The sequence below is a fragment of the Cucumis melo genome, chromosome 6, assembly GCF_025177605.1.
Source record: "Cucumis melo cultivar AY chromosome 6, USDA_Cmelo_AY_1.0, whole genome shotgun sequence".
Taxonomy (NCBI): Eukaryota; Viridiplantae; Streptophyta; class Magnoliopsida; order Cucurbitales; family Cucurbitaceae; genus Cucumis; species Cucumis melo.
This window is the reverse complement of record NC_066862.1, coordinates 14,679,773-14,706,735: the sequence shown is the minus strand read 5'-3', so window position 1 is coordinate 14,706,735 and position 26,963 is coordinate 14,679,773. Positions and strand designations below refer to the sequence as shown.

General features: G+C 32.2%; 2 protein-coding genes across 5 annotated transcripts; one reads left to right on the top strand and one right to left on the bottom strand.

Moving 5' to 3' along the window:
• The first annotated feature begins 209 nt into the window (after nt 1-209).
• LOC103496849 (uncharacterized) lies at nt 210-18,608 on the top strand. Of its 4 annotated transcripts, none has more exons than XR_007821367.1 (14): nt 210-528; nt 1,002-1,084; nt 5,129-5,186; nt 7,077-7,136; nt 8,431-8,560; nt 9,220-9,443; nt 9,554-9,646; nt 9,721-9,792; nt 13,528-13,560; nt 15,491-15,625; nt 15,871-15,927; nt 17,057-17,178; nt 17,273-17,323; nt 17,684-18,608. XR_007821367.1 is itself a non-coding variant. In XM_051085514.1 (14 exons), exons 1-13 carry the CDS (start codon nt 433-435, stop codon nt 17,315-17,317), a joined length of 1,179 nt encoding a protein of 392 aa, XP_050941471.1. In that variant the 5' UTR covers nt 221-432; the 3' UTR covers nt 17,318-17,323; nt 17,684-18,608. The 4 variants fall into 4 exon arrangements, 3 of the variants coding, with proteins under 3 accessions (XP_050941471.1, XP_050941472.1, XP_008457082.2); XM_051085514.1 differs by having other exon boundaries at nt 221-528; nt 17,086-17,178; XM_051085515.1 differs by lacking the exon at nt 17,684-18,608 and having other exon boundaries at nt 222-528; nt 1,015-1,084; nt 17,086-17,178; nt 17,273-17,652.
• A 392-nt stretch (nt 18,609-19,000) lies between these two features.
• LOC103496850 (beta-glucosidase 44-like) lies at nt 19,001-23,504 on the bottom strand. The gene is made up of 11 exons (XM_008458862.2): nt 23,152-23,504; nt 23,009-23,067; nt 22,707-22,782; nt 22,537-22,608; nt 22,279-22,366; nt 21,263-21,515; nt 20,725-20,840; nt 20,354-20,571; nt 20,215-20,246; nt 20,027-20,129; nt 19,001-19,498 (listed from the first exon to the last, which is right to left on the bottom strand). The coding sequence occupies exons 1-11, from the start codon at nt 23,411-23,413 to the stop codon at nt 19,224-19,226; spliced, it is 1,554 nt and encodes a 517-aa protein (XP_008457084.2). The 5' UTR covers nt 23,414-23,504; the 3' UTR covers nt 19,001-19,223.
• Nucleotides 23,505-26,963: the final 3,459 nt, after the last annotated feature.

The following is a 26,963-nucleotide window of genomic DNA, read 5'->3' as shown; positions in this document are numbered from 1 at the left end:
TACCATATATATGTCTGGCAAAGGAAAGGAAGAGAAGAAAAAAACAAGTTTGAAGCTAAATTTATTAGATGAACAAAATTTAATAAAACTGGTGGAAGAAAAATATTTATTTAAAGTAGGGTATGGAGAGTAGCGAAAAATCCCAAACTCACAACCAATATTGGAAGGAAAAAAAAAAAAAAAAAAAAGAAGCTACCGTTAGCAAATAATTCTGTACTAATTTTTATTTGAAAGTAGGAGTATAAATAGTTTCTGGAGGCTTCTGGACGTCAAATTAAGAACTTTCCCGTCCATTGCCTTCTTTTATTTCTCACTCTCAGGAGAGATCCCGATCAGCGAAGAAATCACCGAGCTACCCCCATCATTTTTTTGGAAAGAACAAGAGGAATTGAAACTCCAATTTTCTTTTCTATAGTGTGTTCTGAAGTTGAAATGGATCCTGAAACTGCCCTAGAGCTTGTAAAGCATGGTGTGACAATTCTCCTCCTCGATGTTCCTCAGTACACCCTCGTTGGAATTGATACTCAGGTTAATCATATATCCATTTAGCGACTAGGACTTATGATAGTATATTTATTGATATTGTTTTCAATGAATAAAGCTGATACATTCTCACGTTATATCATACTGGATTCCCTATCATTTTGAGAATGAATTGCCCAAAACCAGTGCATACTTTTTGTTTGGCTGGCTGAAAAGCCGCACCATGAGCTGATTTCATAATTTTAGACACCAATACTTATAATTTTCTCAACTAAATTCTATTTCAATGTTTATTTCTGCTGCTAGTCAGTGTTATTCTCACCAGTCACCATGAATGAAGTTTTGGTCATTGCCTTTTGAGCATTCAATGGTAGGCTATATTATATTCTAAAATGGAACATTGGAATTTGAAATAGCTTCAGTTTTATTCTGATAAATTTGGAGCAAATATTGCGCTCAAATAATTTAATTTAATTTAATTTATTTAGAGTGACTGATTAGTTGTTTCTCTTCTAAAGATGTTCTCTGCAGGGCCTTCTTTTAAGGGTATAAAGATGATTCCTCCAGGGCCTCATTTCCTTTATTACAGCTCATCGAGCAGGTGTTGTATTATTAATCAAGTTCTGTAGATATATCTATTGTATTTTGGCAAGCTTCACATACATAACACTCTGTATGTTCATATTAATTCAATTCTCATAGATATGTCATGTCATATGATGATGCATAATACATTTTTATTATTACAGCTCATGCATCTTACATTTTATTATTACTGTTAATGTCCTCCCATGAACTGTGCAACCTTACATCCTTTGTCACTTTGATTGAAATTGAGATTTGATGAAAGTGAAAATAGAATAATGATAAAAAATTATAAAAAATATAAAATATGAAATAGCAAAATTACTTAAAATATTTTTTGTATAAGATATTTGGGAAAATTCTAATGGAAAATTTATGTTTGTTGACGTGAAAGTTGAAAACTTGATTAAATTAGAATGCATAAAATAGTTAAAAGTACACACACATATATACCTACATAAGTATACACACACATAAACATATGTATACATACATAAGTGTATACATATATGTTTACACACATATATAAATATATAGGCATATAAGTTTAGAAAAATGGAGAAAGAAAGAATGGTCCACAAATTTATTATTATTGAGAAAAAAAAGAAACAATCGTCAATTTTCAAGAACTTGTCTTCCCAGATTTTGAGTCTCTTGTTCTGTTTCGGCTTTTAATTGAGTCCTTTATTGGTTTTGATGTTGTATCACTTTGTATTAGTTGGAACCTTTGTTGTTTGGGCTGTGCTTTGACCTTTGATCGTATATTGTCTATGTGTTAGTTTTCATGGGATATGATGAGGGTGCTAAGATGCTCGGGTGCTCCTCTTGATCCTTAGGTTTTGCTTTGTTGGTATCATTTGGTACATTGAGCATTAATCTCCTTTCATTACCTTAATGAAGAGCATTGTTTCTTGTTTTTTAAAAAGAGAACTTGTCTTCCCCATTAAAGTAGCCATCATTCAAATCAATAATCAGTCATCAAATCGGACAACTGTACAAGCTTTCTCCTATAATCTCAATTCCATTGATATTTTCTTTGACATTTGCGAAATCTTGAAATTTCGTAGTTCCGTGGGGGATAAATCAAATTCCCCTAAGGAAATTTCGAGAACTTTGAAATCTTGATTTGATTGAAATTTTGCACCAAGATTTCTTCTTCTATTTATTATTTATTTTTTGAGAAATTCAACTTGCATGCTATATATCCTTCAACTGCATGTGTAAACTATACATGATGTGTGTCACATTGTGATGTAGCAGGAATAGGGTATTATGGTCAAAGTCTTAATTTATTAGGATTAGGATTAGTTTCTTTAATTTATTAGGATTAGAATTAGTTTCTTTTATTATTTAGGATTAGGATTGAGTTTCTTTTATAAATTAGGATTAGGATTAGTTTGATTTTTGCTATAAAAAGAGTATTGTGTTCTTGTATTCACAACTTTTAAACCTTAATAAAATTCTCTCATTTGGTATATACCAATTGGTATCTAAGCTCCAAGAAACGTGACCCTTGACAACCTTCAAAGAGGCGGAGCAAACAGTCGTCCTATCATCAAAGACATCAACCCGACGCTTGAGGTCAATCGAAAGCTCAATTGATGGTATCTTTTGTTTACTTGAATGCATCTCCTTGGCACTCGATCAATTAGAAAACAACATGAATTTAACGTGGCCGCGAATTGGAAAATATCAACTAAGAATCACCAATTACCCCCAACAAAGACAATATCTGAACGTGCAACAACAAATTCCTCCAAGACAAGTCCAAAATTTGCCACTGATTATCTAAGAACAACCAAGAAGGCAAGTTTGCAGAAAAGATACCACAAAAACAACATGCCAACAATTGAGGAAAATGAGCCGAGTAAAGAAGATGAGGAAGAAATCAACTCAAAGAAGTGGGAATTTTATAGTATAAACCGCAAAGAAGAAGAAATTGCTTGTGGGAATAAAAACGACAGAAACATTTTCAATTTAGAAATTGTGCACCTAATTTGAAAGAGAAAATGACGTCGACAGTTGAGGAAAAATCATCCAAAATTTCAAACACAAAAGAAAACATGATCGGAACTCTAAGCGTTGAAGTGAAAATTGTTGACAACAAAGAATGGGGAGCGACTGAATTACCTACTTTGGACGAAGAAGATGAAGTCGGCAGCGTTGCGGAGGAAACCAAACCAATCTAAATTGATGTTTTTGCACACAAAAATGGAGAAACAATTTTCTATGGAGATGAAGATGAATTTCGGGTTCCACTAATCTCGAATGGATTGCAATTTACGAAGGAAAGAGAAGTAGCAATTCAAAGTGGATGTTTTCACGATTCTTTCACCTATTTTCCTTTTTTTTTTCAATTAACCTTAAATGTCCACAACCCTCCTAAATGGACATTATTGATGTTGGATGTTCCAAGATGCCTCCATTCAACTGGGTTAACTTTTTTTTTTACTTTCATTTTCGTTTTGAAACTCGAGGACAAGTTCTCTTTTCTTGGGAGGAATAGAAATGATGTAGTAGGAATAGGGTATTATGGTCAAATACTTAATTTATTAGAGGTTTAGGATTAATTTCTTTGGTTTATTAGGATTAAAATTAGTTTATTTTATTATTTAGGATTAGGATTAAGTTTTTTTATTAATTAAGACTAGGATTAGGATTAGTTTGTTTTTTCTCTGTTCAGAGTACTTATCTTCTTTTATTCACAACTTTTAGACATTAATAAAATTCTCTCATTTGGTATACACCACATTGATAATTGCAACATGATGATGTGCTATGATGTTAATCAAACCCTGTAGTTACTTGTATCTAGTTAATTGTTACGTACTGTAGTTGAAGTCTTCAACTTTAGATAGTTAACTTCATGAAAATTCCTTTCCAATTTTCTGTTTGTTTTCGTAGGATTTCTGGTCCGTTCTCATGCATTATTTCTCTTACTGTTATAATCCTTGTCTTCTATGTAACAATGAGATGACATTATCACATCAATTATTGACCTCGTGTTTCTGTGATGTAGTTGACTCTTTATTTATTTGTCCATTATGTTTGATGAGAAGGAGATGACTGGAAGCGCGTGAGAGATCATAAGATTTATATAAAGGACATCCAATTGGTCCAACACAAAAAACAAAGAGGTTTATGAAAAAATAAATCTTATTTTAATGATTTCCGCTTTAAAGAAAAAAAAGGAAAAAAACAAAAACAAAAAAAGCCCTAATGTACTCTATGAAAGATCTATGACAAAAGTAAACCCTTTTGATCAAGTTTTCATTTTCTACCTAACTTTTTAAAGAGTACACTTTTACTCTTGGGATTTGAGTTTATTTTCGTTTGGGTGACACTTGACAGGTTTTAAAATGTTACATTTTTACTCCTCTATTTTGAGTTTAGTTTCCATTTGGCCCTTGCATTTCGAACTTCTGTACTTTCATCCTTTAGTTTTAACTAGTGTTCACGTTTTTGTTGCTAACATAACATAACCTTTAGTAAGAATGTAATCAGAATGGAGTGGGGTGGGGTGGGGTGTGGTGGGATGGGGGCGAGATTGGGGCTTCTTGATTTCTTGTGGGGATCGAGGCATGGGTTTTGGAATGATTCATTCCTTTGTTTACTTAATAGTTATATTCTAGATTCTTTTTTTCAATCAAGTGATATTTTCACGGAAATTTCCATCTAAATGGTTAAATCCCCATGGGAATTCTATTAGGTTATAGGTTGATAGCCCACTGAGGGTAGATTACATTCATAGCGAAAATGAAAGAATTTTCTTTTTACCATTAGTGTCTTTCCTTTCTTTCGTTGAAAAGTATTGTCTTGTTTGGGTTTTTTTTGGTTCTCTCTTTCTCTCTCTTTTTTCTTTTTAAAGTTGTCCATAATTGCCAAAGTGAGTTGGCTCAATGGTATTGGCATGATTTTTGTCTCTAGAAGTTGGAAGTTCAATCCCCCACCTCGCAGTCGTTGTACTAAAATGGGAATTAGTTTATCTCTATACTTTGTTTTAAAGATTACTTAGTTTTGTGAGTTGTGTCTAAATTTATTCTATTATTTTCCTGTGTAGAGATGGCAGAGAGTTTCCACCAATTACTGGCTTTTTTGTAGACGCTGGTCCCTCTGAGGTTTGACATCTCACGTACTTTAGATATTTTACTTGGTATAAAATGATGATAGTCACATGATAATCATCTTTTAAGAATGGATTAATTGTGTTCTTGAACATCCTTTTAAAAGTTTTGGAAAAGTAAGTTTCCTGATAAAAGAAATCCAGTCTATGGATGAGTATTAAGACAGCTGGAAAAGTTAAAACATTTTCTCGAATGTCTCTCACTCCTAATTAGTGCATTCTAATGGCCGTTGAGGTAGAACATTTTTATGCTTTAGTGTTTTTTTGTAGGAGGTTTTTTTAAAGATTCAGATGATAGAAAAGTTTGGTTGCTTGATTCTTTGGGTTCCTTTCTTGTGAAGTCTATAATCCAAAATCTTATTAACAGTTCTTGAATGCCTTCTTAAATTAGAAAATAACCTCACTGAAAGTTGAGTTCCTAACCGAACCGATAACATTATTTTCTTTGGCTTCTTTGTGCCTTCTGATTTCAGAAGACAGCAATATCCTACTTCACTGTTCATATTCGTATCATCGTTGGAGTGCCCTTTTCCATCATCTTAATATGTTTTGGATTTTCATTGAGGTTTCTAGTTAAAATATTTAATCTCTCCTTTGTGGTCACTGGTTATCTCTTCCAACAAAAGCAAATAACTATTGTTGCTTGCTGAAATTTGGTTTGTAAGAAACTAAAGGGTCTTTCAAGACAGTTCTCTCACGTTGCTAGAGCGTTCTGAAGTTGCAAGGCATTTTGTTCTCTCCTGGTGCTCTCCTGGAGCTCCTCTTTTTCTTTTCATTGATTAACTTTATTTTTTCCCACTTTCAAATGCTTACTTTGTATTTCTATTCGTATTTCAGTCTCATTGTAATCTGAGCATTAGTCTCATTTCATTAAATCAATTCAACATTCTTTTTTTCTAAAAAGAGTAGAAAGAAATAAAAGGAAATCAACGACTTTTGAGAATAAGTTCCTTATTTCGGTTGTTTGTTAAAATATCCATCTTGATCAAAGCTTCTTATCAGTGTTTTTTATCTAAAAGTTTTTGTTGGGTTTCTTTTCTGCGTTTATTCATTCTCAGACTACTTGTGGTGATTTTTGAATTTCTGTTCCGGTTTTTATTAGAATTCCTCCTTACAAGAACACTCAAGAAAACAACGAACAACAAGAACACTAAAAGATAGATTTAATATTGCAATATCAATAAAGAAACTACAGTATAACATAGCCTTTGGAGAGGGCTACTCTCTCTGAAGTTCCCCGCTGGAAATTACTACCCAAATGCTTTATACTTTCTCCCAGTCTTTCTCCCTCTATTTATAACAAAAGCGCTAACGGACTTGCTAACTATTAACTAATCTGCCCTTTCTTATTATCCATGCCAATATTTCTATTAATAATCCTTCTATATCTCTAACTAGGTCTCTCACAGTTTTTTTTTCCAAAAGAGGAAACATATCCTTTCATCTGAGAAAAGGGTATAAGAGAAAAGAAAACAAAAAACCTAAATGGAGTAGACAGAAGAGAGAAAAGAGAACAAAATGTAAAAATAAGAGCAAGACAGACATTAAAAAGTAAAATAAGAGAAAAGAGATCATATTACTACAAAAGAGCTTTTAAAAGTGATACCTCAAAAGCTTTTAAAAAGGAACACTAAAGACCAAGATATTTTGTGCTTGACAATCTCAAAATGCTCTGACCATGAATAGCATTTTTTCACTTTTTTTTTTTTGGTTTCTTTCAAAAAGAATTGCTTAAAAAACACTAAACCAAATAAGCTTGCAGCTTTGTTTGAAAGAAACAGGATACAAAGAATTTCAAATATGTTGATATCTTCACAAAAAATCCATGAATGAAACTTCTGTTTCTTGTTAATAATAGTACTGTGCTTCATTTGGGCTGAAATAGGTTATTGTTCGGAGGTGGGATCAGAGGGAGGAGCGCCTGATAAAAGTATTAGAAAAAGAGGTTTGAATTTCTTTTTATTTGTTTATCTAAGATTTATTATTATTGTGATTATGTTGTTAGAAACTAACAAAATTTTCATTAAGCAACAGTCTTTTTGGTAGATTGCTTAGAGTTTATAAATTGAAGAAGCACGTGTGGTAGGTTGAAAGTCAGAAACTTCAGAAGTTATGCCTGACAAGGTGTAGAACCTGATTCATGAGCTCATAAATAATCTAAACGGCATGACCAACCATTCAAAAAGTCCAAAATTAGTTTTGAAAGCCGTTTTCCACTCACCTGGTCAGAAGCCATCCTTGATGTTCTCCCCGATATCCCCTTCTCAAATCCCTTCTAAATTTTCCTCTTTGATTGAGAAATGTGGCTGGTTCTTAGCTTGATAGTATTTTGGGTTAAGAGTAAGATTCTCACTCTCGTTGCCTCAACTGATGATGTCTGCTTGGAAGCTTTTGTCTTTTGTTGAGTTTTGGTCTAGTATGTTGTGAGAATTGCGAAAGGATATTTTATTCACAAGTTCAAGCATTAGAGCTTTTTGAGAAAAAGGTGAAGAGGTTTCATTATGAAAGTTCTCCTACAGAAAAGGAAGGTTTTGGTGGGTGCCTCCATGAATTCCAAGCCTCATTTGACTTGGTCTAATGCTGTCAAAGCGTTGGTAGAAATATGATTTAAGAGGAATCAACATGTCTTTCATGGTAATTATACAGATGGGATGGATTGCTTTGAAATTGCTTGTCTTAATGCCTCTTCTTGGTGGTGCTGCCTCTCGAAGGCCTTTGCTGACTTCTCCATCCAAGATCTTTGCGTAAATTGGAATGCTTTTATTTTTGCTGATTAATGTTTTTTTGCTTGTATTATCGGCCTTTTTCTTCTTTTGTTTAGTTTTGCTATGGCTGCTGTAGTTACACTTAGTTTCTGATTTTCTGGTTGTATTTTGTATTGTATTTCAGTTGGGATGTTGGTGCTAACTGCTAAGGGTGTGTCAACTTAGTTGTGATATTTGGGTGCATCTCTATCCTTTGTTCTGTTCTATTTTGGTTATTGGTTTGGACCTAGTCATTCATTGTAATTTGAGATTTCTCTCTTTTCATTATATCAATGAAAAGTTTGGTTTCCGTTTTTCAAGAAAAATCTGAATCTCATGATATTTGCTGTGCCATCTACCTTTGAAAGCACAACTACTCCACACGCTTCAATAATTTAATATTCTGATATGTACATGCTGATTCTCGTGCATCTTCATTTCTCCTACATCAATCCCTTGTGATTTTTGTCGATTTTTTTTTCCTCTCATAAATAGGAGGAGCGATTTAGGGAAGCAATTAGAAGATTGGAGTTTGACAGACAACTTGGTCCGTATAATCTGGGTCAATATGGAGAATGGAGGCGTATATCTAACCACATCAACAGTACTACAATTGAACGACTAGGTAAGCAGCCTTTTCTATTTCAGTCTCTAGGGTGTATGATTTACTTTTCCGTAGTTTTGCATGTAACTTCCTGTAGATCTTAAACCCCAAAAACTTTCGATATGTTTTACATTTTCTCGGGTAGCCTATTGTTGAATTGCCAGAATCTTTCTTATTTGGGCCGACTGGGATTTCGTTCTTACTAATCATGAATTCAAGATTAACTAAAATTACTGAATGCAAACCCTAGCAATTTGTAAACTAGGAACTCTTTGGTTGAATTCTCAATAACAAATTCTAAAATCCCCAAATAGTCGATCCAATCCAAAGGAAGGGTTTAGATTTGGATTAAGGACCAAGAGATAAAGAGAACTAATTCCTCGCTTCAAGTTCAAACACTACAAGCAAGTTGATTAGACCTATCTAAATGTTCTTGGCATGTAACCCTGATACAAGAATTGCAAAGGGGTGATGAGGCTCTATCATCCACTACAGGATAGAGGATTTCATTTAGAGAAACCTATAAACAAATTTCAAAAACTAATTGTACAATGTTCTTCATACCCTTATAACCTATCCTGCTTAGCCTAAAAGACTTAAAAGCCCATTCTATCCCTATCTCAAAAATATATAAAAAAAGATATATTATTTATATTTTAGACAATCCATACAATGTACAGAACCCATAGGAGGTGACATTACTGTGGTGTGCGAACCTGGAATTTCTCAGAGCACTTCCAAGTCAGCAGTAGAGAAAGTTCTGGAGGATCAGTTGAAGGCTAGTAAGTTTGCAACACCTGTTGATTCATCTCAGAGAAGAGGATGCTATTACACAAAAATTCCCCATGTTATCAAACAGAGAGGAGTCCATGGGCAGGAGCTTACTTATTTAAATCTCGATAAGGTAAACTTAGTGTTCGTATAAATTTTGTAGCAAGAAATCTTGTTGGAAATCATTTCAGTTGTTTACGAAAATTGTTCCTTAATTTGATTATGTTATTGTGACCTCTGTAGACCTTACTACTAGAAAACTTACTGAAAGAATATTTTGGAGGTTCAGAGGACCTACTTCTTGGGGAGCTACAGTTTGCATTCGTTGTCTTTTTGGTTAGTAATTGCCGTAGACAAGAGTTTTCTCCTTTCTCTGCAAATATTTTTTTGTAACATCTAACGTTGTGCAGATGGGACAATCACTTGAAGGATTTCTACAGTGGAAATCACTAGTTACCCTGTTTTTTGAGTGCACAGAAGCTGTAAGTATTTGATTCTAACCATGACATGCAACTTTTGGATGTATTAATTGATTATTTTCCGATAGAACTTTTCCATGAGTTCCACTGTTTCTTTTAGACTGTCTTGTTTGAGCGAAGCTTTCTTGATGTAGCCTAAAGAGATAAAAGGAGAATCTCCAAAAGAATCCAATCGAGTCTTTATTATTACTGAATTATTGTCTTTTACAAGAGGGGGATTCTCTATTTATAAAGAAATAAATGCAAGAAAGAATCTTAAAAGGATAACTAAAAGGAAACTAATTTCTAAAATAGGAAAAAAAGAATCAATCAAGGATTAAACCAAGTTATTCCTAAATCCCGTTGCATCACATTCTAAGCCTCCTAAAAAAAACTTGTCGTTGAGTTGTTTTTTGTGGATGAGCAAACTTGTTGCAGGATACTTTTTTAAATGATTGCAGAATACTCTCACGGGAAAATTGCTTCTTAAGGTGATGAACATGCCTAAAGCTCCAAAATTAGTGTCACGTCCAAAGATGTTGAAAATTGGCACAAAAGAACTTGGAAATCGATATCCTCTTCCTTGGAAAACACAAAACTAAATCGATAAACTAGTGTAGTTCAATTTCTTGGGTTACTTCTTTAAAATAGATGGGCTGGGCCTGATCGATAAAGACAAACCTTTGCTCTCAAATCTTCCATTGTCATCTTTCACAGGTGTTTCTGCAACAAGTATGGTTTTTCCTCATTCGCCTGATAAATTAATTGTAAATGATACATTTTTCTCAATTTCTCACTAGATTTTTCATTCAAAATTGGTTGGACAAGTCTTGATTTCGAAGTGGTTTCACAGTCTCTACTGAGAATTTCTTCTTTGTTTTCGTATGCAGTAACATAAGTTTTGATTGGCTCGACCTCTACAACACTACCAATGTCATCTGGGTATCGAAAATTTTCGATCCCAAACAAATTGCAATTAGATTTTCAAATTTCTTCGAATTAGGCCACCCATGGGTTTCTCTTTCTTCAGTCTCTACAACTCCTTTGTCTTTAAAGTCTCCATCTATGATTTCCAACTTTTGATCGATTGTTCCTCCCCATTTGGTTAATCGTGCAACCTCCGTGTCAATTGCATCAAAAATTTCGTTCTTCCAAGGCAAAGTTTTCCACATGTCTTACCTTCATTTTTTGACTTATATTCAACTGATTTTTCCTTTGCCTATCGGGTCCTTCACACTTGAGTCTCATATCTTAACCTGTTTGCTTTCAATTCCTTCATACACAAGTCTCGAATCTCTTAGTCTTTCTTTTTTGTTTGTTTCTAGTACACTTCCGCACCTTGTTTGGTTGAATTCTTTATCTTTATGAGCGCTTAAATGTAGATCTTGAAGGTTTCTTTGAAAATCTTGAAAATTATGATTCAGCCTTTCTTGAATTTTCCCCAAAAGACCTCAAGTTTCATCCATTTCCTTTCTAAAGTCCTGATTGTGAATTTTCTACCTTATTAAACAAATCAGCATACATAAAAACCTTTTACGTAGGTGAATAAATAGAGACGAAGAAACCAATTAAGGAAAAATACATAAAAGGAAAATAATTATTAGCAATAAGCCTAATTTAGTAATAAACCTTAATTTCCTTTTAATTACTGATATATCTTACTGTAAGATTATTAAGTGTTTCCAGTGAGCTGTAAGACAATTAAGTTATTCCACTAAGTTACTATTAGATAATTAAGTTTTTCCACTATGCTCATATCTTTTAAGATCTTTGAGCAATTTTCCTTTTTTTTAAGTTGTAAATTGGGCATCATTGGGGCACTACATGGTTCAACCCACTCCGATCCAAACATCCTTGTTTGAGACAACATGTCAAAGACATTTTTTCTCAATGATATCATATTCCCTTTTTTCTTATTATTATTACCTAAATTCCCAAGAAGTACTTCAACATGCCTAAATCTTTTATGTGGAATTGACTATGGAGAAAGCTTTTAGGGATTGGATTCCCGAGTCACAATGTCATCAACATGTTGGCTAAAGGGAAGTTAGAATACAGGTGTAGGCTAAATAAATCAATCAATAGTCTTGGTCCTATTGAAAGTGAAGGATCAATTATAAATAATATGAATAAAAACATTCCTAGTCATAGTGATAGTTACAATTCTAGTTACAGTACTGTTGATGATTTAGTCGGCATTCGGAATTTCATATCTGATGACACTTTTTTAGTTAGGGATAGAAATGATGGATGGTTAACGATGGCTCTGATGGGTGGTTTTGCTAGAATAGGCAATAATGAGGTCACTATTTTAGTAAATGATGCGGAGAAGGCTAGTGACATTGATCCACAACAAGCTCAGCAAACTCTCGAAATAGCGGAAGCCAACTTGAGGAAAGCTCAGGGCAAGAGACAAACAATCGAGGCAAATTTAGCTCTCAGACGAGCTAGGACACGAGTAGAGGCTATCAATGGCGTACCTATATACGACTAACAAATGATCCCAGTTCCATATCTTTTGAAAGAGGTAGAGTCATCTTGCTTGCTCTTCTTCGTTCCAAACTTGATTAAGTTTCTCAAGTTAAGCTCGTGGACTCCGTTTGCAAAGACGACATAACCTTTCCATACTCCCCTTAAGCAACAAACATTTGGGGTTGCTCTATATACACCCTCTTCTTAAAAATTACAACTAAAAAAATGCATTTATAATATCAAGCTGATGCAAATGTTAGTGATGGATTGATGCTAACAAAATAAATAGCTTGACAGAGGCCATTTTAGCATTTGGAGGAAATATATCATCAACATAGTCAATTCCGTAAGTTTGTGTATAGCTTTTAGCATCAAGATGATCTTCTGATTCAGCTAGAAATCCATTAAGATTGACTTGTAGGTTTCTTTCCAACGAGAAGATTAACTAAACCCCAAGTGCAAATGGTCATTTAAGACTTTCATCCCCGCTACCGTCACAACACACCAACCAGTATGAGATAGAGCTTCATGAACAATTGTAGAACTAGATACAGACATTAAGGATGCAATGAAAGAACATCTAGAAGATAAAAAATAGTCATATGAAACAAAAAAGAAATAAAAATGAGTGCATACGGCCATATCATCAACTTATAACCATCAACATAAGGCTGAGAGTTTGTGATGAAACTTATCAACCCTCCAATCCAACATTAGGGATGATATGGTTATACGTTGATGATGTGTGCTACTCAACCCTCAATCATATGGTTTAAACTTGAAATCAGGCTATCAATATCAACCTAAACCTGTATGGGAAAAATTACAAATTTTACAAGGAAATAATCTGAAGTCCTCAATTTACAGCCAAATGTTTTAGCTTGATTTTCTATCACAAGGATGTATTTTTTTTTTGACTGATTTTTTTTTCCATTTTATTGTCTAAATTTCTATTTCTGTTTTTTTTTAATATATATTTGTACTTAACTAAAAAAAAGACTGTATTGTAGGCCTCACATGAGTATGCTGAAAATCCTTTGCTTTACATTTGGAGATTATAATTTCCTGGTAGTGGTTTGACTACAATTTTTTTTCTTTTTTCCAGCTCAAGTTGTTTCTTTTCGTTGCAGCATATTTTTTTCCTTACATAGCAGATTTTACCCTTAGTTTGTGAGGTTAATTTGAGCTTGGACAAAAAAGAGCAGGGGCGTAGTTTGAATTTCTTGTTCCAACTGAGTTGGTATTGTTTTGTCTATGCACTTTTTGAGAATTCATATTTTGTTGCAGCCTTTTTGCACAAGGAGTCAACTGTTTACAAAGGTGTGTTCGGTGACTCTTGATTATTTTGAATGTTATCGTCTTTGTCTCCTTATTGTGTGTTGTTCTCATGTTGCCCTGTTCATAGTCGAGGTGGGTGCATATGTTTTTGAATATATGGGATAACACTCTTCAAATAAAGTAGCAATCTTGTTATGTAATGTGACCTTATCCCAGCTGATATATGGTTGCTTACTTGATTAGAATGACTGTGTTATCTTTTGCTTGCGCTGATACATGAAAAGTAGGGAGACTTCTGAATTCCCTAATGGAGGACTAGTCAATTGCAGATATATTTTATTTTACTTATCTATTATTTTTATTGTTATTATGTTAGAAAAGGTGCATTAGGAATTTAGTATACTACTTTTTCTTTCTGTTGCCTGCAAAGTGCAAATTATCGTTCTGGTAGATTGAAGTCGGCATGGCTTTACTAATTTTCCACATTGAATGAGAACACACCAGTTCTTGAACGATATCAGAGCTGAAAATGTGTTCATGACTTTCGGTAGCCTTCATAATTTTTGTCCATTGTTCCTTTCAGATTGTTTTCTTATCCTAGTATAAGATACTTCTTCTGTTGATAAACTTTTCATTTTTGTACTTTTCCCCCTTACCTTCTTAAAAAATTTGAGAATTTGGAATTGTGAATTTAATATAAAATCTGAATCTGCTTCATGTAGTGTTTTGTTTGTTGGTACTTAGGAATTTGGTTTTTGTTGGTCTGTTGTGTTGTTTCACTTTCTTTGAAGTTCCTTTAGTTGTTGCTTTTGTCTTCTTCTGCACATCCTTTCTATTAGAGAAAATAGATTTTTGATCTTTATGATATTTATTCTTTTGGTCTTCTCAAAATTTATTCTTGGTTTACGTCCAAGATCATTTGAAGATCATCAATCCTTATCACCAATGGGAAAGACTAATTCATCTTTTCCCGAAGCATCAGTCCTTCCAAGTTTTCATCTTTAATTCAGACATGTGGAATGCAGATTTAAGAAATACATCCGTTGTCTCCTTGTTAAGATTTAATCTTGATGCTACATTTATCAAGTTCATATGGACTTCAAGACCGGTTGATTGACTTTTCGTTGCTGCTATTGGCTTGGTTTTTGTTTCCAAGAAATGGGCTTTTTGTTTGATTATTTCACGTTTCAAGTCAAGTTTGCACATTTTCCGATCATCTTTTTTGATTTGGCAATAAGTGGATTCTCCTGTTAACTTCCAATTGCTCCTTGGACAAAGTTTCTGGAAAGTCCCATGTGTATCCTTCCATTGAAGTAGTGGAGACTCAGTCTTCCGTTTTGTTGGTTTCCTCATCTTCATCCTCTGCATTTTGGCAATCCAGCAACCCATTCAATGTTCTTTTATTGTTTATGCTTTATGACTCAATTTTTGTTCAGAGTTCGGTTCGGGTTTGGTTCGATTTTCAGCCTCTTCATGGTGTGCTATTTCTAATCTCCTTTATGGATATTCTTTTCCAAGTTTTATGCCTCATTTTGGCTTTGATTTTATTTTGATTTTATTCTTCCATTATATTTTTTTGTCCCTATGTGGACTTGTATCTTTTGTGAGTTTTTTTTTTCTCATTTCATTCAAGAAAAGTTGTTTCTAGTAAAAGAAGTATCTAAAGAAAATAATTATTAAAGAGATAAATGACTAATATTTTAATCTAAAAAAACTACAATAAACACAAATCTACATACTTGGATTTGAATCTGTTATCGAATCTCTCCTTTTATTATTACTAGTTTTGTTAGTCTTTAGGCTTGGTCCACGGCTTTGTTATTGTTTTCAGCCATTTTATGTCCTTTTTAAAATCCAATATGTGGATCGTTTTAGCATATACATTTCTGAAGTCTTTCTTGCACAATTCTGTTGCTGTTAACTTTAATTCTGATATGTTTATCTATCTTAACAATTTGAAGAATTATCGCAGTTCATTAAGGTTATCTACCATCAATTGAAATTTGGATTAGAGAAAGATCGTTCTAATGATAAAGCAGGATCATCATCAATATTGATAGACGAATCATGGTTTTCTGCTGATAGTTTCTTACATCATTTATGTAAGGTAAGGTTTTCTTGTGATCGTTAAAACCCACTGGTTTAACAAAAAGTTCAAATTTATAGTTAGGGTATTTATAATGTTTCTTTTGGTTGGTTGGTTTGTTTTGTTTTTGTTTTTTTATTTTGTGTTTGTATATTCCTAACGTTCCTCCACATTTGTGGGCTTGAAAATTAACACAAGGCTCCACATTTGCTTTTATTAAGATTTACATTTTGCCAATCACCTAAAATACGATCAACTTTATTCAGGATTTCTTCTCATTGGTGCTAGAGGCTCCGGTTGTTGATGGGGATCTTCTGACATGGGTATGTGGGTCAAGACTTATTTCGTATAATTTTCCCTTGTTGATTATCCCACTTATAAGTTGCAGATTTGACATTTAATAAAATCTGAGTAGATTTAATGGGCATACTCCAAGTTTTGAATTGTGTTATACTGTGAATTCAAGTGTCCAAGCCTACATGGATTTGGTATAGTATTTTAGATAATAAAAACTAATTGACAATGAGGACTACTACTTATAGACATTGTGAGGTCCCTTAATTTTAATGTGAGATTCTTAGGATGCCTTCTTAAGATGGTTCTTCTTTTGAGTTCACATTCTTGGTTTAGAACTACATTCTTTTTTGGACCTAAGACTTGTTTGGGCTTCACGGGCTCTGACTTTGTGTTACATCACCAGTTGGCCAAAAAGCTTAAGTTATCACTTTACAGGGTTCAACTTAGGGACTTGCTGCTTCGGTATCATGTCAAATCATTTCTCTCGATTAATATTGCTTTCTACTTAAGTTTTCTACAAAAAACATTCAGTGTTGATATAATCAAAATTTCAAAACCCACGAAACCAATTAAATTGAGTCGTTTGAGGATTTAACTATGTATCAGAGCAAAGGTCACGATACTATGTGAAGTCATAGTTTTAGTTTTTGGTTCAATTGACAACTTTGTGAGCTCATATTTTTTGATCTAGGCGGGGGTGTGACTTGCAACTTTTGTGGGGGAAAAATGTTGTATTTTAATTTCCTTAGAGAAGTTAAAAAATTATTTTTCCGTAAATCGTATTTATCATTTTATGAAACTTACTATAAACTTTTCATTTATTAAAACTATAATTTTGGAACCATTCCATCATTTTCTTTAGAGCATGTTATTTGACATTAATTTGTAGACTATGCTGTGATGGTGTTAATGAATAGAAGGTATCTTCCTTATCCCCCTGATAAACTACAGCAATAGAGAGCTCATTTATATCTAGTTATGAAAGTTTGATGGACTCATCATTCAGAATGACAGTGAATATTCATTTATGACTTCGGTTGTTTTTTTTCATGAAATTATATTATTCTCTTCGAATTTCTGTGCCTGAGTTTGTCTTGTCAACTGTACCTCTGTCTCCTATGTAATTCTCATTGTGCTTTAATTTAACCATCGAAGAATATTAATGCACCACATTCGTCTGTCAGACAAGGAAACTCAAGGAACTGTTAGAGAACAGACTGGGCTGGAAATTCCATGATATTGCAACTGATGGAATTTCCTTTGATGAAGATGATGAGGTCAGTAAATTTTCACATTGCAGTAGTGTGTGTCTGCTGCTCTCTCTCTCTCTCTCTCTCTCTCACTCACGTAGAGGCCTATTTACTTTTGCAGTTTGCTCCTGTAGTTGTGAGGATGGATGAGTCTGAGTCGTCCTGAGGTTTTGTAAGTCATTATAAAAGGGTTAGATATATATTTCAGTCCCTAATGTTATAATTTGTTTTTTCCTTTTTAAAATGCATTTAGCCCCTAATGTTTTAGCCTTATTCCTAACAAGTTCCTGCACAAAGAAGATATATGAAATTAGTTCGGTGTAGTTGATAATAAGCTAACAAGGAAAAAGGAAGTAGAGAAGCAGTATCGCTTGGAAGTAGCGTTAATAGGTAATTGTTTGGAAATCAGGAATAGAGTTTTAACTTGGGAAATCTGTACAAATGACCCTGTTTCAGGGCACCAAATGAAATTTGGTCCAAGGTTTAAAATGATTTGGAAAATGACTTTCTGCTTTGCGTTGTTATGAGACAGGTATCGCGTGATAAATATAAAATAATGGTTTGTGTGTGAAGGGGCCCTTATGACTACATCATTGCCCAACCCCAATTAGCAAGACCCAACTCGTACTTTAGTCCTGGCGCGCTATTCTTGGTGTACCTTTCTCCTCATCGCTCCTTTTCTTTAATTTGTTTTATTAGATCCTTATAAATATAACAATTAAATTTAAAATATTAATATATATAATAATTTTTTTTAAAAAAGTTGCAAATATAACAAAATTTGTTACCAATGAATATTGGTGTTTCACTAATAGACTAGATTTAAAATCTATCACCGATAATAGTCTAGACTTTGTTATATTTACAATTTTCTTTCAAAAAAAAATGTTGCTATGCACTTAACTATTATCCATAAAATTTCTATTAATTAGGGAGCTCTTTGTTTTTCATATATCTCACAAATATGGATTTGACTAAGTCGCTTACTGTCGATTCAAAGGTTTCCTAACATACATCCTCTTGTTGTGTTAAGATCATAATATCATCCTTCTCAACAACATAAACATGGGAGGGATATGGATATCATCCACTCCATCACATGTGTGATTAATGAGCATACTCATCTGAAGATTCTTCATTATTCATATTGAAGTTCTGTTCATCTAACTTTTTATTCTTCCCTTCCCCACACTGGATTTGTTTCCATCGTAACATAGTTTTCTTGTGTTTCTTTTCTCCCCCTTGCTTGATGCCAAACAAACATAGCTTAAATGTAGAGTTGACTACCTTTCAGAATGGGGAGTAATCTTCAAATTATCATTCCAAACTAACCAAAACCTCAACTAGGGCGGAGCACGATTGGATTTAACTCTGCTCTTGGGTTGATACATAACCTATGATGAAAGGTGTACCTAAATTTTGATTCGAGTATGAAATCCCCGTTTACATTCATCCAACATTCCAAGATCAAAATGTGATTGATAGATGCATACCTAGTTTTTTCTTGTCCTTACTTTTCATTCAATCTTAAAACATGTTTAGGAGTGATTCTAAAAATGGCGAAAGTGATTTTAACCATTTCAAATCATTTTAGAAAATTCTTTACTCTACTCTTTTATCTTGAGTATTATTTTTTAGCATGTTTGAATGGTTAAAATCAAGCATGCGCATAATTTATAAATTTTTAGCGTGTTTTCTATACTCAAAATGCATATCCATCAGTTATTTTTATTTCAAACGGTTGTTAAACTTGACTTTATTTATTAGTTTAAATTTTTAGATCTATCGGCAGTTTAATTAAAAATGATATCATAATATTAAATTTATCTTCGCTAGATATTGAGTCATATTAGACAAACTAAACAAGGTATCTCTTTTTTTTTTCTTGTTATTTTATGCTCAAAATTATTTCAATTTGGACAAAACAAAAGTTTGGAGTTAAGTTGTCCCAACACTAACATAATTATCAAATGACTAACTAAACTTTATTGAAGCAAACACAGGTTCAACAAAACCTATAACACTTTATTGCAAATTAATCACATAAATTACCAAAACCCCAAAATCCAAATTCAATTCTTCCTCTGAAGCATTTGCTTGAACCAATGAGCTGACATTTTAGGATACCTTTTGAGGCCATTTTTGTAGTCAACATAGACAATGCCAAATCTAGAAGTATACCCTGATAGCCACTCAAAGTTATCTAACAAAGACCAAGCAAAATAGCCACTGACATTGGCTCCATCATCAATTGCTCTTTTCATACTTTGTATGTACAACTTGAAGTACTCAATTCTCTCCAAGTCAAAAAGCGCTTCGGGGAGTTGTATGTCAGGTGTATCTCTCCCTGTCGATTTCAAAATGAAAAAAAGTAATAAGTTTTTCATTTTTTACAATCGAACACTTTTAGCCAACTTTTTTAATGAGTTCGTTATGGTGCCATCTAGGTTAGAATTGGTGTTAAGACCAACAAAAATATCTCACTTCATCTTTTTTCTTCTATTTCCGACACTACTACACCCATTTGAAAAATCAAATTCCTCATTTTTATTGGAGATGCAATTAGAGTTTCAATCAAATCCAATTCCTTGTTTGGCGGCCTTCTTGATTTCGCTTTGAAGAACTAGTGAGTGCATTCGGACTTGAAAGCTGTAGTAGGATCAATACGGATACACCTATAGGAGGAAAATTGTCCTTTCCCAACCACTATCCTTATTGGGATTGCAATATTGATCCAAAAGAGAGAGTTTTGTATTGATTTTAGTATAGATTTCAACCAAGATAGCACCAACGCAAGCCCATAAAAAAAAATTGTCCAAAAAGAGGCCTATATTTATGAGAAATGAAAACTTTAATTAATCTATGTAACTCATACCGTTCTCTGAAAGAATAACATTAGGGTTTCCATAGCGCTCTTTGACGTACATCAAGGCTTTATACATTCCCCAGGGAACTTGGTAGAGCCAAGCAGAATGAGCCTGAAACATCTTGACAAAATTTTAAGAACTTGCAAAAACACTAAATCAAATTAGTAGGAAAAGGTAAATAAGTATAATGCGTTACCCGTGGACCAATTGGTACTCCCTTCTTTTCAACTGTGTGTAAAACAAAAAGATGGCAGATGGAATTATTTACGAGTGTAGAGATATTTACTAGAGTTTTATCAAATTATACAGATTAGGGAGAGGGAGAGAGATTTTACATGCAAAGCCAACATTCCAATCATTCTGATAGCCAGGGGCATCAAGTTGAGTGCTTTGTGGGTTAAACATATAGAATGTAGTGTATTGATTAATTCCCAAAAAGTCAATTGAACCCTTCACTAACGAAATCTCCTCTTCACTAAACTTTGGTAGCCTTTCTTTAACTATTTCTTGCATTGTTCTTGGATATTCTCCATATGTAATTGGATGCAAAAACCTAAACCCACACACGCACGAAATTGTTAAAAACTAACCAAATAGATCACTAAAACTCAACCCAAAACTTAATTTTACAATCTGGTATGATATGAAATATTTTCATCAATTTTAGGATGATTTAATAAAGAATTGAAAAGAAAAGTAAAAGTACCAGCCAATGTGGAAATCTCTTGCTCTTTGTGCTGCATAATTATCCTGTTTTCCCCTTGTAAGAGGCTCGTAATACACGAAATCCAACAGAATCCCAATTCTACCTCCTTGTTCTTTCTGAATATTAAATATTTTAATCTATTACTTTAAAAGCACACATTTGGATAATTAAACAATCAATAAAAAAGGGTCATCCTGATTCCTTTTTATTTCAACTCAAATCATATATTAGATTTGAAATTGAATTTTATATGTAATAACATCTTAACCTTCCAAATTTTGCAGTTTCTCTTGATTCTATTCTATTTAAAGCTGAGGAATTTCATAAATTTGCAAACCTCAAGCCGGATACAAACTTGAAAGTTATGATCTACAGTTAAAACACAAACCTAAAAAGCTCATACACACAAAATTGAAAGTTGAGAGATATTTTAGACCTACACAAACACAAACATACGAGGGATTAAAATTTATAATTTAAGTTAAAAAAGTGTGTGTTGACATGATGCAACTAATAGAGAGAGTTAAGTTTAGTTTACTTGGTAGTTGTTTCTATATATATCCACAGCTGCGGCATGAGAAAGAAGAATGTGGTGAGCTGCAAGATAAGGCTCAGTCCCTGAGTTCCCATTTGTGCAATTTCCATACTCCTTTGAACACCTTGAAGGTGGGTTTATGCCATTGTCAAACCCTAAAGCTGCTATCACTCTTGGCTCGTTAAACGTCATCCAATTTTTCACTCTATCTCCAAAGTGTTCAAAGCAAAATTTTGCATACTTAGCGAAATCCTTCCTGCATTACATATATATGCATATTTATTGTCCTAATTTTTTATCTATTTTTATTATTATATAATTCATAAAGATAAATTGAAATTTGGATGGATTTTGGTTCCCATTGATTCGAGTTTAGGTCTTATAGATTTATAATTAGAATTTACTGTAAACACTTCCTAAGTAGTTCTTAGGGAAAAAGACTATTTAATTAGAGAGATCTTAAAGAAATCATATCAGCTATAGCAAACCAAAATGGACTGCACCTATAACTTCTAACTTTAAACAAAACCATTGGGACTCCATTTATAATACATATTATTTTTAATTTTAAAAAATTATTTGAGTTTATAATATGACATGTTGTTTTTCAAAATGTTTGTTTTAGGTTTTATTTAAGGACATTTTTAAATATAGTAAAATAAATTAAAATATTTACAACATATAATAAAAGTTTTGCATTGTAGAAGCATATTATGTGTTGGTAAGTATTTTGTTAAATTCGACATTTTTGACCATTTCCTTACATAATTTTGCATTTTAAGTTTTAAAATTTCAATTCTACATAAAAAATTTGTTATTAAATTTTGTTGTGTTCGGATGACAGAACCTGAATACACAGTTTAATTTTCTTATAGATTGTAAAACAAACACATATTTACTAATACACAATAATTAATGAATCAAAAACTGTAAAGCAGAATAATTAAGACCTAAATTATACTAAAATTTTCACAAAGAGTGGGTCTTATAATTTCGAGGATAAATTGGATGGAACTTACACAATTTGCTTCCCCAATAGACCTCCATATTTTTCTTGAAGTGTCAATGGAAGATCATAGTGGTACAGATTTGCATATGGAGTAATACCTGCAACAGTAATAATTAATTTGGAGGATATATATATATGTTACACACATTATTGATAATGAAATTAACACACACATAGACGAAATAAGGGTTTTGATGTGGGTTGAAATAAAAAGGGATATTATGTCGGTTTTCAATTTGCTTCCAAATTTAAAAATGGAATTATATACCTTGGTCAATCATATAGTCAATCAATCTATTGTAATAAGCAACACCCTTCCAATTTACTTCACCAGTTCCATCTGTACAAAAAGAAAAAAAAAAAGGGAAAATTTAGAAGTTTTAAGTAATTAACTAAATCAACCACTAGCTATAATATAGTTATGTAAGGTTTAATTACTTGGAAATATCCTTGGCCACGAGATCGAAAACCGATATGCATCAAAGTTCAATCTTTTCATAATATCAACATCTTCCTGAATAATAATGTTAAGAAAAATATAAACCAAGAACTCAGAAGTTTGAAATGATCAATGGATGTGTTCAGAATAAAGTAAACAAGGAAAAAAAAAATTAAGATTTAAAATGGTTACCAAATAAAACTTAACTTGTAATTTTTGGTTTTTTAAAATAAAAGAAGTTTGTGATTTAAACTTATTCGACCCTCAAATAAATTTTCAGTCATATGAATTTTGAGGGAACCTTATATCTGTGGTATTGATCTACAGCAACTTCTCCGGTGGCATTACCGGCGATATTACCTATTTAAATTAAAAATGAAAAAAACCTTTTAATTAAGATAAAAAGAAAGAATGAAAGAAAGAAAAGAAAATTAAAAAAAGAACCTGGGATTTGAACGTAAGGATCCCAAATGCTTTGTCCTCGACCATCTTCCTTAGCCATTCCTTCTACTTGATAAGCTGAAGTTGCTGTTCCAAATATAAATCCTTTTGGAAATGCATTTCTACTAAGTTCTCCAGTGTCCAACTCAATCTTCCACAAATCCAAACCATATGTTTCATCATCGCTCGGCTTTGCCCCACTAATTACGCTGCTAATTAACAACACGAAAACAAAGAAGAAGCTCATACACCCACCAACTTTCATATTATATTTATCAATGAATTCAGATCATTAGAGCTAGCTTTCGCTTTGCTTTGCTTTTTTCAGCTAGCTGGTTGAGTTTATATAACATGACAGAGATTAAGTTCGATTTTGGGTATCTGGAAGATCTTTTCTTTTAATTTTTAAAGAAGATATAATTGATAATTATTTTAGTTAGAGTATATAGTTGGAAACAAATCATTATTTACGTAAAGTTTAAAGTAAGTGTTGAAATTTGTCACGAAGTTGTTTAATTTGTTGTTTGTTTTCTTCCATTTCTGTATGAAGTTTTAAATTTTGTTGTCAACATTTATGAGATATTGGATAAACTTTTTTCTAATAATATCCATTTACGGTAATAAATAATTGTATAAGATAAACTTGTAATAAAATTCTTGTTCTAACGTTTGGGAATTGTGTTGGCTTATCATCAATATATAATTACTTACCTTTTCTTTCTTTAAGAAACATTCGAACTCTTAAACTAATTAATTTCAAAAACATAATCAAAGTTAAGTATTGATTTAAAATCCCACCACGTTTGATCAAATCATTTATGATTTATTTTTGGTTTTTTCTTTTGATTTTTCAAAATTGTTCTAAAAAGGTGATTTTATTTGTTTTAGTATCAGCTTTTATAGGAGTTGGTAAACGAACAAAAATATAAGAGTTTTTTCAAATTTCATGACAACGTTTCAATTATTATTATTTTTTTAAAGTTTAAATTATTTTTTATTTTAGGAATGGGCTAAAACAAACCAAAAGTCTGCTTAGAAAAGAGCCAGAGGATCTGAACTAGAGATGTTGAAATGTTAATAAAGAGTTTGTTGAGTTTTTGTAAAAAGATTTTATGAGATTATCTTTTATTAATAAGTGACTTAATTTTAAAAAAGATAAAAGATCTTCCTTTATTTTAGGAATCTTGTATCAATCTCTTTTTGTGATTATATCTAAAGTAATTTATATATTTATATTGAACGTGTGGGTACAACGAATGAAACAGTAATCTCAGATTTAGTTACGAGCGTAAAGAAGGTAGTGCGACCTTTTATCTATGGTATCAACATGTTAATTTATGATGATTCTCATGATGAGTAATGTGCAAGACAAAACTGTGATTAAAGTAGTCACCCTAAACTCAGGGGGAGTATGAAGACATTGTCAAGAAGATTCACTCATATATTCCATGGAGTTTTAAGCTAATAAGCATGTTAAAATAATCATATATTTGAGCAGAGATCATTTGCTGTATTGATGTATATTGACTAGTGTGAATTATAATAATATTACTCATAAGGGCTATACGCAGTTTCTCAGGCGTAAGCAACATTTGCCGAACAGGGTTATCAAAGTTCTTAGTGTTCTTTTCTTCTGTTGTCTCTCTAGCTATTGCAACTGTTAAATACTTTAAAATTAACTAGATGTTTATTTGATTATCTCACTTCGTTTTTTAAAGTTGGTAAAAAAAAATATCAAAGTATTTTCATATTACATGAAAATGTTTGAAAATTAAAAGAAGTTAAATTGTTTGTTTGTTTTTTTTTTTTTTTTTTATCTTAGATAAGAGGAACATAATGGTACAAATGTTGGGAATGAGGTATCACTAGAATGACTACCTTCTTTAATGTCATTGGAATGGCTTGTTATAAATTTTGATGGTTATAGATTTTGCAACCATTTGACAGCTACAAATCAAATATTTTAATAAAATTATTTGACAGTACAAATCTATGGTTTGACCGTTACATATCTAAAAATAATTTGAAATATGAAAACGTTGTTTTTTTTTTTTTTTTGGATTTTCTAATGAATTAGATGATAAAAAGATTTCGATTAAAAGAAAAGAAAGTTGTTTTTCTTTTCTCTCCATCTTTCATCGATTTGATTTACTATGAGTAAATCTTTCTTTGATTCCATTCCATTCTTCAACGAGTGTACGTTTGAGAATATTGGACGTGGCGTAAACCTTGGGGTACTAATCAGTAATTGCAATTTAGCAACGAGGTTACGTCGATTTACAATTTTACTTTCAAATTGTAGGAAATCAAATGTTGATCACCCGTGGAAAATATAACCTTGCAACGTCAAGCTTGAAGCAAACTCGTTTGCACAGTGCAAATCTGAAAAAATAAAATTGCACAAAATAAGAGTTAGATGAATGAATTACTACTTTAAAAGAGGCTTAATGGGTCCTTTATTCGAAGATAGGAATGTTAGAAATACTACCAAAGTCGTGCATTTGTTAGATAAAGAAACGGTCATCACGTACATATATATAATTTCAATTGATTAAGAGTATGAAGCCTTTTATTTAAGCATGTCTAGGAATTTGAAATAGAAAATAATGATTAATGTTTTATGATTGTGATGCGATTTGGCAACTTAGGATGAAATTTAGATGTTTTTGAAATGTGATCACTATCAGTTTATGAATTGATATTAAGAGTCAAACGTGTAATTTAGTTGAACTTTCTGAAAACAATAAACCAATTAAATGTATTTGAATTTTCAAGAAAAAAACTAAATTATGTGTCTCAATTTTTCTAAATGATCGTGTTGACGAGGCTAAACAATTGTGTTGACTATGACAAGAGATCACTTAGATTACATACACACGATTGTGTAGTTCTTTTTAAACGATTGGAAAAAGACTTCAAATCTAAATGATCATGTTGACCATGCTAAACGATCGTGTTGACTATGGTAAGCGATTACGATCGTTTAGATCATATCAACACAATCATGTAATTCTTTTTAAACGATGGGAAAAGATCTTCAAATTTAAACGATCGCATTGATCATGGTAAACGATCATCTAAATCATGTTAAAATGATATTTAAATGATCTTGATATTTTCGAATATAAAGAAAATGAAGTCGCTTTAAAGAATCTTGCCGAAAATGATGAAGATGAAATATAAGATTTAAACAGAGGAATAAATCGTTTAAAAATAGAAGAAAAAAAATCTGGAAGAGGAGATAAAGAAATCTGGAAGAGTAGAAATCGAAAAGAAAGAAGAAGAAGAAAGAGAAGTGACACAAGGACAAATCTGAAAATTATGAAAATATTATATCGGTTTCATGGGCTTTTGCTTTTTGTTACATACGAACCGTACATATTTTTGTGTTTTGTTACATTTATAAAAATTAACCTATAATTTATGTTTAAAAAATTAGTTAAATTGTAATTTTAGTTCCTATTGTTTGGAGAAAGTTAGAGTTTAACCTATAGTTTAATAAAACATAATACATAGTCCTTATGATTTGACAACCTTCATAAAAGTCCCTACGAGAGAGACTATTTTCTATGATTTTATCAAAAAAAAAAAAAAAAACATATCAGAGACTAAATTCTATCCTTTTAAGACCATGGAGACAATTTTTTAAAATTTTGCTATATGTTGTAAACATTTAGATCACAAAATCCGAAAACGTTATTCAAAAACAGAATTCAAATTCTCTACTAAATGCATATTTGTTGAACTCAGTGAATCTGAAAACATAAAACAAAATTTAAATTCACTACCAAACATGCCATTAACTTTTTAATTAG

What these genes read in the sequence shown, in the direction of transcription:
- LOC103496849 (XM_051085514.1), top strand. Translation starts at nt 433, where the DNA reads ATGGATCCTGAAACTGCCCTAGAGCTTGTAAAGCATGGTGTGACAATT. An exon ending in TACTACAATTGAACGACTAG is followed by an intron (nt 8,561 to 9,219) that starts GTAAGCAGCCTT and finishes TACAATGTACAG; the next exon opens with AACCCATAGGAGGTGACATT. An exon ending in GGAGTCAACTGTTTACAAAG is followed by an intron (nt 13,561 to 15,490) that starts GTGTGTTCGGTG and finishes GAATTATCGCAG; the next exon opens with TTCATTAAGGTTATCTACCA.
- LOC103496850 (XM_008458862.2), bottom strand. Translation starts at nt 23,413, where the DNA reads ATGAAAGTTGGTGGGTGTATGAGCTTCTTCTTTGTTTTCGTGTTGTTA. An exon ending in AGAGATTTCCACATTGGCTG is followed by an intron (nt 20,572 to 20,724) that starts GTACTTTTACTT and finishes GTGTGGGTTTAG; the next exon opens with GTTTTTGCATCCAATTACAT. An exon ending in TGTTATTCTTTCAGAGAACG is followed by an intron (nt 19,499 to 20,026) that starts GTATGAGTTACA and finishes TGAAATCGACAG; the next exon opens with GGAGAGATACACCTGACATA.